At 43.4% G+C, this 17,779-nt stretch overlaps 1 protein-coding gene across 1 annotated transcript in view; it reads right to left on the minus strand.

Moving 5' to 3' along the window:
- The window catches only part of pak5 (p21 protein (Cdc42/Rac)-activated kinase 5), a 30,590-nt gene extending 13,466 nt beyond the window's left edge, over positions 1 to 17,124 (minus strand). The window contains exon 1 of the mRNA XM_076084194.1: positions 16,921 to 17,124. Coding sequence (XP_075940309.1) covers positions 16,921 to 17,124 — 204 coding nt within the window. The remainder of the gene's footprint in view (positions 1 to 16,920) is intronic.
- Between the last annotated feature and the right edge of the window lie 655 nt (positions 17,125 to 17,779).

Raw genomic sequence — 17,779 nt, forward strand, 5'->3', positions numbered from 1 at the left:
ATAATGTTCATGTAACATTAATGTTGTTAACCACCGCAAATAAAACCGCTACAACTCATCATTGCCGCTTGTATTCTCATTGCCTTCACACTTCCTCTGAAATGTGCCATGAATTCACAAGTGGCGTGCTTTGTGTGGAAACCTAAAATGAGGCACATCGTGTTACGCTACGTGGATTTCGGTGATTCAGAGCTAATTCAATTGGCACACAACAGTAGGGAGTGTCAGTTATCTAATAAAACATCATCGTCTCCATTTGGTTCATAATCAATAAGACTGTGTCAAGGAGCGTGACAGGTACAGGGGGAAAGAGAGAGTCGGAGAAAACAAGGCGGCGAATGAAACCGAGGAGGTGACGGGAGTGCAGAGGGGAGAGGGAGACAAGGTTAATTGTGTGCCAAGTCACTGTCAACCGGTCGGCATCAAGCCTGAAAATCTTTCCATTAATTTGAATTAGGGGCCTGATACCGGCTCCTACCCACCACCTCCCCCTTCCTCCACTCCCCTCCTCCCCACTCTTGTCCTTACAGCTCCACGAGCTCTGTGCACGGGTCGCTCGGCGGCGGCTGTGACAGCAGCCATAATTCACCGGCGTGCAGCGTTGGCCTGTCCTTTAGTGATAAGCTGTAATAGATCTACTCTCTCCACTCACCACGGCCTGTTCAAGGTAAGCACAGGAGGGAGAGGGGGAGAAGGGAAGGGAGGGGAGGAGAGGAGAGGAGAGGAGAGGAGAGGAGAGGAGAGGAGAATGGGAAGATGACAAATTGGAGATGAGCAAAGGAAATAGAAAGTAAGTGTAGGAGGAGTGACCAGAAGAAAACAAACTGGGTGGGATGATGCAAAACTAGCAATAGAAAAGCAGAAGAAGAAAAGCAGCTGAGAAGAAAGAGGAGCCATGGGTGGAAACGGACGAGGAAGGGGTGACGAGGGAAGGGAGGGAGGAAGTGTCGTAGACAGGGAGCCATGAAAAATGAGCCTCATTGGGAGATAAGGGGGGATTAACCTTGCTGGTAATGAAGGGAGGGTGTGATGGGAGGATGGAGGGAGGAAGAGAGGGAGAGATAATTAATGAGCTTGCCCTTCCCGTGACTCCTAGCTAGAACCCTGGTTTGGAGGCTTCGCTTCACTGGCCAGCAGGGTCCTGGGACAGCTGAGGGGCCAGAGGAGGAGGAGGAGGAGGAGGAGGAGGAGGAGGAGCGTCTCTGCTCTTCTGCTGCATGGCTCCTCTGTACTGCTGTTTCGTTTGATTTTGGTGCTGAAATTGCTGTTTTGTCAGGAATCTGCTACGAATTAAAGAACTTCTCCACACTGTTTTAACAGAAACCTTCCATTATGGGTTGTCCTCATTCAGAACTAGTTTGTGTCATTTATAGTTCATAGTGAAAAGCCTTCTGTCATAAAGGAGGGAGATGTGGTATTGTATAAAAACGGGGGTTTTGAGACAGCCCCTCCTGGATGACATTCATAGTGTTGCACCCTGAGTCCTTTCTCACCTCCGCACACAGCTGACCAATCACAGCGTGAAGTGAGTGTATAATAAATGTCATATTATCAGTTTGAAAACGTCACAGAAATAGTCGGAGACAGGCCCTTCAAGCTAACATCAGAAAGACATGGGGTGAGGGGGTGTACGAAGCTACTCAAACATCTAACATGCAGTTATGATGGAGCATAGTGGCCTCTTTAGGCTTCTGCAAAATATGTTAAAAAAATGAAAGCCCTTGACATTGCTGAGATAACGTTTGGACATCGATGTGCGCTGTTAAAGCTTGATTTATTGCTGAAAAGATTTTTTTTCCGTTCATATTTTTGTTTTACAACAACATAAAGTGAAATAAATACCAATAATTGGTGTAGAAACACACATACCGTCTGGAAACCACAGCTCCTAAATGTAATTGGTTAAACAGGTTTTCATCAGGAGAACAGATCCGGTACCAGTGTTAAATGAATACGCTGTATGCCTTACTGTGTGGACGTTATGTGCAAGGCAACACTGCTTTCTTAACTTTGTAAAACAAAATGGTATCCAATACCAGATCGGCCTTAATGTCTACATGATGTCATCTATTTTAGGTCAATAGACTTTATCCATTGTCAATATTAGCTATTTGTCTCAAGAAGAGGGTCAGAACTAAAGCTGCAACATATTTACCATTACACCGTTCATTTATTGGTTGATTATTCTTTTCTATTATCAATTAATTGATTTAATGTCAGAAAATAGCTGAAGAGGTTCAAACTACTTCTTTTGTCGCAGCAACAGTCCAAAACCCAAATATATTAAATTCATAATATGTTTGGCTTTTTCTCATTTTTTGATAAATAATGAATTAATCATCAAAACAATTGATTCTCTGCTGATCCACTAATTGATTTATCAACCAATCGTTTCAGCCCTGGTTGAAACGTTGCCTATTTCAGTCCATTAATGTTTGCTTCATGTGAATATTCTCTTCTTTATCCTTATTTCTTTATTTGCTAACATACTCCTGTATTATCTAAGCACACACACACACACACACACACACACACACACACACACACACACACACACACACACACACACACACACACACACACACACACACACACAGAGATACATACAGTACACAGCCTGACTGAGAAATACACACATGCACGACAACAGAGGCAGATGTGTAACTCCTCCCAGTCGTGAGTCTTTAGTCACGCATGAACGCTCATCACCTACCACACCCCCGCACTCTCTCTCTCTGCCTCACACGCACACACACACACACACACTGCAGAACATCGCCTACTCAACACGCCCACTCTCAACTCTCAGCTCTGCCAGAACACGACCACATAGAAATTATGTTTTTTTTTTACTATAATATAATATTGTACAACAGAAATATTTCTTCTTGTCCAAATCGCACTATTCTCCCTCTCGCTCCCCCTTTATGTGTAAAGATCCCAGGCACCATCTCCACTCGGTGAATCTCTCTGTCACGACTCTCACTGCAGAGGACAAGCACACGTGGGTACACACACACACACACACACACACACACACACACACACACACACACACACACACACACACACACACACACACACACACACTTCTACTACTACTGCCGCCACCGCTGCTCCTGAAGTGCAGTATCATTTTGCATCGGTGACCAATTTGTGAACAGCAGCTTATTCACTGCGTCTGAGAAAGATAATATCAGAGAGCCCTTGAGACGGCAGACAAAGAGACTACTCACGACCCTCCTTTGAGCGTCTCGCAGAGGACCAAACATGACCTGCATTGCTGATTAATCAGCAACTATACCACATCTGATGCATAAACAAAGAGGGAAGATATTGTTTGTGTGAAATGAAACATCCATCATTCACACGGAGATAAAAGGTGTATCGTCACCGCTCTGTGTGAGCCTCCTCTTTGATGTAGGCGATACCGTGTAAGACGAGGCCTCATATCTTTAACAACGATGCATGAATTCACAGCAAACATAACATTGATTTCAACAGATAAACTCACAGGATTCAGGTAAGCAGCCAGATAAAGGTGTTCTCTTATCTTCTAGCTCTCTCTGGTGGAGAGAAGTGGTAAAAGAAACCCGCCGCTTCGCTGAAATGTTAACTTCACTATCCACCATTACTGTTTATTTGACAAATAATCCAAACCTAGTGGTTGCTACTAAAAGTACATCTTGTAATATAAAAATAAATATATAAAAATAAATATTTAAAAAGCCTCGTTACTTTCCTGAAACAGCTGGGCACTGTATTTAAAAACAACAACAACAAAATGACTCAAACAAGAGTAAATGGTTCATTTGTTGGGGACTATTTTCAGCTGTGGATTGATACACATTTGGTGAGCAGAACGGTGTATGAGAGCATGAATCTAAATACACTACAGGGCCCATGTTTATGATAATGAATGGACACGTGCAAACCAGTGCAGAAGTGTAACTGAATAATATTATGTGAAAACTAAATTAAGCTCTCTTGCACAGGAGAATAGATAATAAACTTTATAGTATCAATATCTCATTTGTTGGGATTTGTTGACAGCAGCGATTTGGACAAGGGACTTGGACTCCAGTCACGTTTAAGACGCACAAACAGTGATGTAGGGATGTTAATACAGCAGCCTACATGCTCTGAATTCCTTAGATATAGCTGTGCTGTGTTCTCAGCAGATCGGATGGCATCACGCAGATGATTGGACTCGTCTGGCTGACAGCAAGAAGAAAACATTACCAGTCCTTAAACAAGTTTTAAGATCTCTACGGTGTCAATTAAAACCAGGTTATTTGCTCAGAACAGTGATCACTTCTTGTAAGAAAGGATCATCTTGAAGCCGACTCAGGTTTAAATGTAATTGTACCAAAAGGAACAAATGTTTTCAGTGTCACCCAATGTCACAATGAGCTGTTCTTTCCCTCGACAGCCATGTTTTGTGTGTAGTAATGTAAAGTCTTGTGCTCTGCTGCTCTCTGCTGGTCTGACTCAGTGTTTCACATCTGAACCGGCAACACTCATTGTTGAATTAAATAACCGTGAATAAAAAACGATGTGGATGTTAATTTCACTGATTAAGGGACAAAGTATAGTGAAGCTTCTGGTAATAAGATTCCCCGAGGCACATATCTCCTATCTCTGTTATTAATTACGACGACTAATCCTGACCCCAAAACGCACTCGAATGTGACCTCAGATCAGCACGCAAGCCGACGGGTTGACCCACCTGTACCACCGAGCGGAGGATTTCACGGAGCAGTTTGGCTAATTTCTTGACATGTTATTAGCTGAACTACGGATGAGGTCTACGCAAACATGAGCAGGATTATTCAAGGAGCGTATTTTGGAGCGTTTCCATGATTAATAGGCTGTGAGCTGACCTGTTTCCTCAGGCCATCCTTCTGCCTGTTAGTTACAGTAGCTAATAACCATCATCTCAACGTGAGGAGAGGCTGTACAGGGAGGGGCTCATCGAATAGGTGGAGACCATCTGAAGACACACGATGATGAAAGCTGACCTCAGAATGATTCTGCTAAAGCTGATTATCTTACAGCAAATGCTTCTAAGTCTTTGTAAAAGGGATAATAAACTATAGAAGCATTTAAAACAAAGAAGAATAAGGGCGATAAAGAGGATTCACTGTCATTACATGCTGAAATGATTCTCTATGGGGGACAACACAGTCTAAGAAATGGTCCTAAACTTCAACCTATAGGTCAAAGAGCCAAATTTAACTTTCACATGTTGAACTTTAATCAGAAATGTTTCTACTTTGAATGCTGTTATCAGTTGAAAATACACGTAAGTGCCTTTTCGACAGACTGCCGTCACTTTAAGTTCACTTTGCGGCTTTTGAAGTAGAGAAAACCGCACAGTTTATACGACCGTGTCGTGTGGATTATGCTGTGGAACGAGTTGTTGATTAACCTGCGGCATATTAAAGTGTGTCGAGATAAAACAACAACAGCATTTTTAGGAAGAAAATAATTTGTTGTCACCAACTTGTAGGAGGGAAATTGGATCAATAAAACCCTTTTTTGCTTTCACTTCCGAGCAGTGTCGGTGTGAGCTGTGTGCATACGACCACAAACACGTGTCAACTTATTAATATGTATACCGGCCCTTGTCTCAGGATGAACATAAGGGGTCGCGAGATAATTATCAGGGTAGAAAACAAAACTACAATTCTGCAACAGAATTAATTTTAATCTCCGTGTTTTTTCTTTTTAAATACTGTTTAGTTTGACTTCTTCAGGCCTCTAACAACTTTTCTAATATAATATAAATAACAGCTTATATCCCATTTTTGACATCTCATTAGCATATTTCTCCAGGGTAAGGACTCCACTTTTTAGTACACGTTAGCACACAAAGAAATAGTAGAAGCCTCTGGTGGTGTTCAATGATTAATGCATCAGTGTGCTCAGCATCGGTAAATGTATCGTGTGCTTGTGTGCCAACATGTCGCTGAAGGCAGACTGTGGAGCCCCTTCACTGGGAGAAACGGCGAGATGCCTCCGACCCCCACAGCTCCCGAGCCGGCAGCTCAGACCAGTGTGACCCAGTCACCTTTGACCTCCGCTGGGTAGAGCCTCAGCTACAAGCTCCGGGATCCATGAGTCACACAGGGTGCGACGCGTGGAACGAGGGATGATTTCCAGCAAAATGGATTAGTGGCGGAAGCATAATGAAATACAAACATACAATCGGACCAAGTCCCCGACCTTAGGCATATTAGCGCAGTAAAGCCTGGACACCCTTCCATTTTTTTTCCCATCCCTCTAAGCGCTGACAGATTTATGTTGATTCAAAAACATAGCCAGCAGAAATTGCTAGGAAATATAATAAGTAGAATAAACAAACTGCAGTAGTGTGTCTTTGCCAGTGTGATCAATCACGTGAGTTTCCAAGTGAGTCTGTCACCGTCAAGGAAACTTTCTGATCTAAAGGAGAGAGGAGACGGAGAGCAACAAGGCGAAGAGGAGGGGATCAATTAGGTGTCCCTCAGTTATCTTCTTGTCAAGTCTCGAGACAGATAAACAGACAGCTGCCCACTTTAGATTAATTACACGGCGGCACTCATTAATCTGAGGCCCGTCAGCCAGTTATAGGCCTCTACATCACATCTCAGTCAACGCTCACTTTCTACTCCTTTTACCATCAGACCGCTCTCATGTTGTCTTTTCTCCTCTCACTTCTATCCCACTGCTGTCGTTTGGCATTTTACAGTATACAGTGTTCAATCCATGTGATACATTCAAAAATATGAAAAAAATAATTGAACTGTTATGTTCATTAAATAGTATTTTTTGTAACGACATGCACGTATACGAGTGTATGGAAATAGTTTTCTTCAGGAGTTTCCTGGTCTGGTAACCAGTCCATAAAAAGAGATTCAGCCCAGCTGAAGCTTATGAAATAATAAAAACGATGCTCACTAATCTGGCCTGAAATGCTGATAGATGGATCTAAATTGTCGTTCAATATTCTTTCCCGATCCCTGGGCCTTAAACCCTGAACGCTCAGTGACTTAACTGACGTCACCTGTTAAATGGTTGAGTGCGAGCGGCTGAGAGGACTTGAAATGCTACGAATGACAGCACTTGACAACGTCATAACATGTTTTGTACAATTGTGGGTATTTATTTATATTTTTGACTCCCTGATTTTAAGTGTTCCAGGCTCTTGCCTTAAAACAGCTTCAAATTAAATGTTTGATGAATAAAGCTGTGTAATATAGTCTTTGTTTACATTTGCACTTCCCCCTGGAAAACCACGTCTTTAGCTATGAATTATGGGTAATTCCTTCAGGCAAAGCCTGCAGAAATGCGGACTCACAGAAAGTGTTCATAAAGGGCTCAAAATGTCTGCGAGAGACCCCTCAAACACTCGGCAATATGACAGTTTGACAGAAACTAGACCCTCACAGACTTTGCAGGGAGTCCATAAGTGTGGAGAAAATTTAGATTGGGCATATGATTTGAAAAACTCTAAACTGTGAGTTGTAGTTTTCTATTTGGCCACACGAGGATACTGCAGGTCCAGTCATTAAATCACACCAAGTGGAAACTACCATCTGAATGAGAAACAAAGAAAAGACTCACTGGCTTATGTCAACAGCGATGATGCTGGTTTTTAAATGCAGTGGTTCACTTTAATAGGATGCAAATATCCTAACTACTGTTATTAAGAAAAAGAAGAAGATTTAATGCAGTAATGCTTTTCTATTTTTAAATGTGTTGTCTTATTGTGCTTGTATTGTGTAATTGTTGTTGAGGACCCCCCTTGAAAACGAGATGGTACATCTCAAGGGGTTACTCCTCATGAAGAATTTCCATATTTATTCTAACTCCACAGGACACAAAGTCTTAATGTGTTCAAGAAGATCAAGCACTTCCAATCGATTACAAACTCTGTTAAAGTATGACACGGCAGTCATCTCAAATCAAAGTTTTTACTGCAACAATCCTTCCCTATTTAAAATTCACAGCCTAAATGTTCTTCCAAAAGAAACAAGAAAACCCACATTCAGACACTGAAGGATGGTTGTTAGCCAGGACATTTTGAGCTGCCCTGGCAAACGCACGTTGCTGAGGGCCAAAATTCCCCCGCCGACTGCGGCTCCGAAAAGCCTCCGCGAGAGGTGATTTGCAGAGTGTGACTGTGAATGGCAGCCGCGAGAGGAGACAAAGTGAGAACGCAAGGGAGGAGGAGCAGAGTGGAGGAAGGAATGAGAGAGGTCTAAATCGATGCCATCCACTTCAGCTCGCTGCCAAGAAAGACAGATGCTCTCTCTATCTGCTTTTGCGTGCACGAGGGTGCACGAGGGTGCACGAGGGTGCACGAGGGTGCGCGCCTGCGCGGACACGCATCAATCAGGAGTTATTTTCCTTCAAGTCTATTTCTGCTTTGAGCAATTTAATCCCAAAATCAATGTAAGAGCGAGTGTAATACGTACCGAGTCAAGTTCAAATCAAACTTGAAATTAGACGCGTATCGATCAAAGTGTCCGACTTTCTTTTCTGTCTTTTAAGAAGTCGAATAAATGCCGCAGTCATTGTGCATGAAGACACACTGTATGTATGTGTGCGTCTGTATCTATACAGTGATGGAGGAGCCACTCAACTGTCTCATCTCATGTTCTTTCAAATAAAAACAAATCAAATCTGACAGAAGTTTGGGTTACAACAACATGTAACGAGGGGACATCTTAGAGATTCTGGACTTGCTCCACATCCAAGCACTTGTCTAGACCTCGTTCATTCTCAGTCTGGACACTCATCGTGCCTTGGAGCTCACCCAATAACACTAATACACACTGCATTAAGAATCCTACTCAAATTAGCAGCTCCCTGCTTGCACATGTAAGAACCGTAATAGCCCACTTCTATCTCGTCAATCAAGACACGAGTTTGCGTTCCTGCCCCTGAAGCAAAGACTGGGTGACCCTGTTCAATCAGAAACGCTATCTCTCTAGACTGCGTTTCCATATGTACACATACAGCAAACCCAGCAAAGCTACCAAAATAACTCATGCCATGCAGTGCTCAGAGCGCAAACCTGCCCTCTGCAGAAACATGAGAAAACAACCCGCACTCTGAACGGCTATAACTCTCGGTGTGTCACACTTCAGTGTTAAGAATGCACCAGAAATAGAAAAGCAGTCAAATATGTGACCTTTTTGAACGCAGCGTCTCTGTTAAAGTCGGCACAAAACGAGTAGAATAAATGCTGAATGGAACAGCTGCATACCTGCACCGTCACTGTTTGGTCTAATATGTTGTATACTAAGTGTTGGCAGTGAGAGAGGAGACCTGTAGCGCACACAAATCTGCATAGCCAGCATACCAGCATGCAGTCTTGGCTCAACAGCAGCAGAAAACAGTCGAGCGCCCCACCTGTGACTGATTACGAATCGTCTGTGCCTGGGTTTTAAACACCACCGCCTCCTCCGGCTTCACCGCTCCCACCAGCTGCCTCCGCTCCGGCCTCAGCATCCCTGTCTCCCTCCTGCTCGCTCCGGCCCCGATCTCCGTTGTTCCTCGCCCCCCCGCCATAATAAGTCCCCCTGCCCGGTAGCAGCTGCATCCAGCCCCGGCCTGGACTGGAAGCAACTCTTTCGAGAGACCCAGTGATCGAGTTTCCACCTCTGTCACCTGCCAAAGAGCTGGTGGGGGGGGGGGGGGGGAAGGTGCTCTGCTACCACTGACATTTAAAGTACCAGTTATCACCCTGCGTGTCATGCTCATTGTCACGTGCCTTATACTGGGCAAGTTGAGTCCTTTGTCTTGCTGTCACAAACACTGGGACAGCTTTGTCTGACTTGGACTAAATGTCCAATGTGAAAATATGAGGATTTAGTGTCATTTAAGTCACTTAAATATGACATTTGTGGATAATTACAGTTAAAAAAAAAGACTGTATTTCATGATATCTGACAGCATAACTGTTATTTTCCCCAAAGCCGCAACATAAAAAGTGTAAATCTGCAACCATGTACTGTTCTTCACAGAAAACAGAACATGAACAAATCAACCCTAAACCCTAAATCAACGCGACACATTTATAAATAACAGCCGGGCCTGCTGGCAGTGTTCCTCACCATTCTGGGCGCATTTTGTTGAATTATTTCTTCCTCCAGTGTGATGTAAGGATGAGATATTTTCAGTGCAGCTATAGTGGGCTTGACAGCGCAGAGATGTTCAGCTACCCAAAATATCAGCGAGCGCTCTCCACCTACACTACCTACAGTACATGTAACCCGCAGCTGAATGCAAGAAGTTTAGGCATGTACTCTGGAGGTTGTCAGCAGCCATTTGGGGAAATGCAAGAAATCACAAACAGGAGAAGAGAAGGCAGGCTGGAGGGAAGAAGCACATCTTCATTGTGTAATAACTCCTGGAATGCACCGCTCAATCACACATTTATGTGTCTATATGTGTCCATCCAGGGGAGGATTTGTACCTTTTTATTACAGAAAGTATCATCATGCACATTTCTGATTCATATGCATGGTCCTCAACAAGTACATGCGTAGTTCACACCATGCACGCCGTACTCTCACTCGCCACATGGTCCCCTTCCTGCAGCGCCTGCAGCAGCAAACAACACCCTCCTGACTCAAAACTCTGATTTATCCCCGAGCACAGGCAACATCATCCTTTATGCCACCTTCCCCTCCGGTTCTGAAAAGTGAAGCCAATGCTGAAGTACCTTAAACAGCAGGGGGCGACTCCTCTGGCGACAAAAATAATTCTAGTTTGGCGACGGCCAAAAAGAAACCAAGATGGCGACGGCCAAAATGCAGAACTCGAGGCTTCAAAACTGCAGTAAACCAACCAACGGGTGACATCATGACGACTACGTCCACATATACAGTCCATGCTGAGAATCAGAAACCTGGATGTTACTTTAAAGATATTATCTAAAGGCAGCTTTAATTTGCCGGTATCCTTTCTGTCTATACTGTTATTCTCACATGTGATTTTGTCACAGCTGCCTTCGAATGTCTCCATTCCTCACTGCTCTTATCTGATTCGCTTGAGGGAAACCTGCGGATCAACTCGAGGCCATTACACTACTATCACATTAACTTCCCACCCACATGCCGCCAGGCTGGAATTGATATTATTACACAGCCCTACTGTAAGCGTCAAACGGCATATAATTCAAGATGAAAATGATGTTCATTATAGTTTTAGAAAAAAAGATTTGATCTTCATCCAGGAGAGGAATATGATATTTGAGGGAGGTATTAGAGATGAATATCCACCTTTAAAACACGATGAGCATAAATTATTCCTGTGTTACCTCGAGGTTCATCTCTCTCCTACAGCTACTGTGGGATTAAGAAGAATAAACTTTGAGTTGCTCTCATGATGGGTCCGTCTTTAAATCCTTATAAATTATGTTTCTCTCTCTAACTGGCTTACTGATGCTGATGTCTACGTCCATGTCTCGGGGGCTGTTTGATAACCCTGGGATCAAGACAAAGAATTTAAATTGCCTTCGAATGAAACACGCGATACGGTAAATGAGCATTTCTCTTTTTATTTTTTTACTCATTTGGCAGCACACTGACACCAATATACATGTGTTCAGGTGGACTATAACTTCATTGGCTACAACTTCTTCACTCAGTATATTACTGTCTTTCTGTGTGAGTTGGCCAAGTCTACCGTTGCCCTGACCTTGTGTAAAGGATATAAACTTTACTGCTAGTGTTTAACAGAATCCCATTATAACAACGATGTTATTAATTCACTGCAGGCACGGCGTGCTGCTGCTTTCTTGAGCACCTTATTTTGTCACAGTTATTGTCAGGTTATTACGGCTCTAACCCGTTCTCCAAACACTGCTAATTGACTGCAGTATTTGTTATTTAGGGAATAAATCTTCTTAGTTTTTGGATCTCGTAAGTTTCTCTGCACCTTACAAAAGCCCCACATCTGAATGCTAATGACACAATAAGTGGTATCCTGTGAAGTGAGGCAACAAACCACCGAGAGAAGAACCTGCTCCCACTAAACGTCTTTGCTTTTGCATGTGTCACCTTTTTCTACACAGGTCGCTCTGTTTCTCACTTACAAGAACTGGCTCAGAGGAAAACAAGGAGATTAGCATTAGCAGGCCTAAGCACACACCTGCAGAAAAACACACACATGCATGCCAAGACACACTGTACTTACACATACCCATTAACAAACACACACACACACATACACACACCATCGCGGTAAATCACCTCCTCGGCTCCATGGGAGTCGGCAATTTGAGGGTGTCAAAGTCAAGGTGCAACATGAGACTGCCATTAATAATAGCCACGGCTCTGCCCCTGCCGGCGCTAATGAATGCATCACATTAACACACATGTAACCTTGCGTCACACGACAGCCCGCCCACATACACACACACACACACACACACATCAACCATGAACGTCAACGTCAAAACAAGAAGTGCAACATCGAAATGAAGACGTTTCCCACGGAGGTAGTCAGACTGCAGAAGCTTTACGAGCACAGTGTTTTAAACATGGAAATGCTGTTAGCCTATACTTTTGGATTAGCATGCGTGCTGAGGGCTGGTGGAGGAGGAAGGAGGGGAGAGAAAGGAGATGAGAGCCAAGGCTTTAAGCAACACTAATGCTCAGCTGAGATGAGCAGTCTGACAACGAGGCTACAAGCCTTGTGAATAAACGATGAGCGCACAAGCCAGAGGGCAGGGGTAGTAGTTATTTCAGCATCAGGACCACGCCAGCCTCTCTAAACCGCACACACACACACGCATACACACACTCGGAGAATACATGTTCACGCACGCAGAGAGAGACAAACATGCACACACGCCATGTTGACCTTTTACTGTATTCTGTCCCTCTGTGCTGTTTGGCGAGGAAAGCACTGGAGGTCTGCCAGACTGGAGGCCGCTTCATCCATGCTCACCTGGCGTGTGCACAGACACACACACACACACACAAACAAACACACACACACGACAGAGCTGGAGGAGTCTGCCAAGCAGAGGAAGCCTCATGTCAATCAAGTGTCAGGGCAACCAGGGGGGAAGGATATCAGGCCATCGATGAGACACTAGAAATAACCCAGCCCACCTTGGGAGTCAGGGTTTCACACACACACACACACACATGAGAAGCAACTAAATACTGTGATACAGTATAAATACAGTGATTTTAATCTAGTTCAGAGATCTTATGTTTGTGATTCCCACCCCTGTATCCAAGTAGTAACCACAGTCTCAAACACCTGTTTAATTTACACATGAAGACTTTTGTGTCCAGTTATTGGGTTTCATCAGTTCTTTTTTCCTCTTTAAAGTATCCTGACATTTGGCAATCTGTGAAAAGTTTTCTGTAGCAACAACTTTGATATTGAGGAAAATAACAAACCAAAGACTGATGGCAAAGTATCTTGTAACTTTCTTGGGCGTTGACAAACAGCCAAAACAGCGGGAGAAAAAAATATGAATTTTACCTTAAAAACTTGTTTTGAGTGACTGTTGTGCTGAGACAATATTGTTTTGCGTACAAAGATTTAAGATGTACGTACGTTTATAAAAACTTATTTTTATTTGGAAGAAAAGGTTTAGAGCTTGCAAAGCATCCAGACCAAATCCTGTTTTTACAACTCAGAGAGAAACTACATCATGTTTGATATATTTGAGTGATCATGATTGAGAGGACAGGAGAGGAGATAGGAAAGAGGAGGAGAGGAGGAGAAGAGTGAGAACAGGCTAGGAGAGAGGAGGAGAGGCCATGACAGGACAGGACAATACAGGACAGGATAAAGGGGGAGAGGAGAGGAGAAAGGAGGAGAGGACAGGACAGGAGAGAGGAGGAGAAAAGAGGAGAGGAGAGAAGGACAGGACAGGAAAGGAGAGAGGAGAAGAGAGGAGGGGAAGAGAGGACAGGAGAGGAAAGGAGAGAGGAGGGGAGGAGAGGACAGGAGAGGATAGGAAAGGAGAGAGGAGGGGAGGGGAGGAGAGGAAAGGAGAGGAAAGGAGTCAGGAGGAGAGGACAGGGTGGGAGAGAGGAGGAGAGGAGAGGATGAGAGAGGAGAGGAGAGGACAGGAGAGAGGAGGAGAGAGGAGAGGACAGGAAAGGACAGGACGGGACAGGAGAGAGGAGAGAAGAGGACAGGACAGGACAGGAGAGAGGAGGATAGGAGACTGGTCTGGTTTGGGTCGGATCAAGAGGTGGATCAGCAGGGCTTCTTCTAACACATGCGGACCCTTTCTGACCTAAATTCCACAGAGTGGCCTACAGCAGAGCAGAATCAGCTGTCATGGCAACATGCACTTCACATCTCAGCACCCATCATCATCACCATCATCATCATGATTATCATCATCATTATCAAAGGCGCTCCATAGCAAAAGAGAGGAGAACCAAGGGAACATGCCGCTGCAGTTAATCTTGTCATTTCTGGGGAGGCTCATGCGAAATGAGACAAAAGGAGAGTGGAGATGAGGCCTAAGAAAAGACTTGGCAGAGCGATGTAGTTATGTCATGTGTGGAGTCATTCTCAGCGTTTCTCCCTGCTCCTGCTGACACACCACCTCCACCTGAATGCATGGCAGCAGGCAGCGGAGGAGAGATGTGGAAAACAACGGAGTTGTGGCTGTGTGAGAGCGACCAACAGAAGAAAAGATTGAAAAAAAGGAAGGGGGGGGGGGGGGGGTTAAAAACAGAAGGGAAGAGGAAGTCATACTTTGGGCAACGGCGTTTCGGAAGACTGGACTTTCTTGGGAGATATCTGTGAAGAGAGCAAGAGAATTATTTTCTTGTTTCCCCCTCTTCAGAGATATCTCCTGTGGCATATTGCTGTTCTCTCTTACAGGACTTATGTGGATGTCTGATCGTGTATTTCTACTGTAAGTGGTTCCTCGGGGACTAATATACAAGTTCACTTGATGATTAATGCCCACAATGGTGCTTTTAGTCTTACTGTTTTAGATTTATGCTGCAGTGTTTTAATGTCAACTTTCAACATCAAGTTAAAAAGTGGCGTGTTTATGAGGCAAGTGTTCTTTAAGAATTAACCAAGGCCGACAAAAATGGTGTAAGCAGGTGTTGTAACACACACAGGAGAGGCTCCTGGTTCTCAAAGCTGAAGGGCAGTGGTTCACACATGCAGTATGATGGGACCAAAGACAGCACAATGGAAGATATAAAACACCACATCTTAAGCAGTGCCTCTGTGAACACCCATGAGGCCTAATACAACCTCCAATACCTCCAGTGTGCAAGAGAAGAGCCTCGAAACAAATCACATGTTCTGCTACAACCCAGAGAAAGGTGCAGAGAAATACTGTTATTTTATCAAACAGTTTGGTGTGTGGATGACTATAATCAGTTGATCAAATCGATGTGATATGTTAAGAAGAACCAATGAACAACAACACATCAGAGGAGACACTCAGAAGGTTCAGAGACAAGGGGAGACACGCAATCACAGTCACATGGGGAGGTAAGAAGGTTTGCACGAGGGTTTCTGAGATTGTGACATCATCATCTAATGGAAGACAAACGAGGTGTTTGTCTTTAAAGCTGCATTGAGCAATTGTTGACCAGCAGGGGGCAGAAAGCCAACGGGTTTATCAAGAGTTTATGGCTAATATGTTAGCAAACGTAAACGTCATAAATCTCTACAGTAGGTCATATTCTCTGGGCTATGGTTTGATTTTAACACCTCAAAAAATTATGCAAGTCTCTATTTTTGTAGCATTTTGTGCGGCTTTTTGTCTTTCTTCGATGGAGAAGGTAAAGCCGCCATCTGACCTTATTTCGGAAAGAAATATGTACACGGCGAGAGACAAATCATTATTTTATCCTGTTTGAATTGTGTCATGAATTACACACGTTTGTTAATTTAAAATACAATTTTGCACATCAAGAAAGACTCATTTTGTCATGAAGCTATTGAAGTATAAGACTATGAAAATACGTTATTAGGATGACTTAACACCCAAAAGACGCGTATATGACATCTCTCTCTCTGAAGCTACGATGCCTGTGTGTTTTGTGTACTCACACAAACAACTGGTGTCGCTTATTTCACTTCCCCGCTCATAAAAAGAGTCACAGGATAAAACACACCATTAATTTACAAAATAAGGTCCATGGGGGACACTGGAAGGGGAGGGACTTCACCTCTCGATGGTTATAATAGTATAATGCTGTAGAGGAATTGCAATTAAGTCTCGCTAGAGGCAACAGTTTCAGTTGACTGTTAAAATGTGGATATATATAACGTTTGCTACTTCTTGTTTTGGTTTTGTAATAAAGCCACTGAAGCCAACATAAGCCACAAAAGGCTACTGGTCAGAGTATCAGACCGAGCTAAACTGCAGCAGCTCCGCCCCTGAAAGCACCGAATTGAGCAACAGTTTATTTTATTGCTTCTGAATTCAACATTAAATTTGTAAAAGGAAGGCTGTGATATTTTCTTCTGTTACAAGTTATATGGTCTGGCTTTAATACTAGTTAATACTAGTTTTCAATGTTACTTCAACATCATAAAATTGCTTAATGCAGGTTTAAAGCAATATATTGTAAATGCTATGACTACAATTTCAAATACTAGGGCAATTTGAATAGTGTGAAGTGGCCAGATGGCACTGGAGAACGGTCTAAATTTTCCTCAGAAGAAAGACAACAAAGTATAGAAAGTGGAGGAAGGAGCGGTGAAGGTACAGCGACAGTGAAGTGAAACATAGCAAGATAGAAAAGTAAAAGGAACAGAGGTGGGAGGAAAAAGGAATGTAAAGTTCCTATAGACAGATAGAGCAGGGAGAGTGGGGGAGAAACAGGAGGATGAAGAACAACAGTCACAGAAAATGATACCGATTTGTCCCCAGTGCTCGGGCTTGACGCCCTCTGTCCATTCACACTCTACCTTCATTGGCGCCAGCTGGATGGGGGTGATGTAGGAGGGGTCCACCATGGGCTTGGGGCGGTTGGCAGTGTCCGCCAGGAGGCTCTGCCATTGCTGCGGCAGCCCGGTGAACTTCTGCTCCCGCGGGTCGAAGCCCGTGTGGACCCGGTGCTCAAAGTTTGACGGAGCTGAGATCTCCAGCCGTTTCTTCTTCTTCCCAAACATGCTGGAAAACCCTGGCAAACCTGGTGAACCACAAAAGACAGACAAATATTTTAACTGCAGCATTGATTGATTGACTTTATTACATAAATACAGAGAGGAAAACCATGACTACACATTGCCTGTAATGTCGACTAAAGGCGGAGTACTATTTTGAAGTGCAAGTCTGTGACTTTTGGGAGGGTTCATCCCTACAGCCTTGAATGTATTTAATATCTAACTGCATACGGAAGGTGTGACATGACATCAGGTCGAGTGGATGCAGGCGAATGTGTTATTAATATAGTTTGCATCACGTGCACTTTCTCTCTAAAAATACCATATAACATAAGGCACGCATCAAAGGTTTTGTTGCACACACGAGAGCACAAGTAGATACGTATGAAAGCTTTGACATCTAATTAGCACGTAGGCTACTGTTCAAGGGGTTTTGATTAATGATCTTTCCATAAGTTATGGATATAATATATATATATATATATCATATACATATATGATATATATATATGTATACGATTTAAAAATGTGAAAAAATATTAAGAAATATGAAAAAATATGAAGAAAAAGTTTGTTCCCTCCTGTTTGAGTTAGCGAGCAAACATGAAAAATCTCCCTTGAAACGTGTTTATCTTGAGTATAAATTAAGTATAATTTGTAG

This window comes from Anarhichas minor, unplaced genomic scaffold (genome assembly GCF_050575085.1).
Source record: "Anarhichas minor isolate MPS153535 unplaced genomic scaffold, ASM5057508v1 ptg000136l, whole genome shotgun sequence".
NCBI classification, from domain to species: Eukaryota; Metazoa; Chordata; class Actinopteri; order Perciformes; family Anarhichadidae; genus Anarhichas; species Anarhichas minor.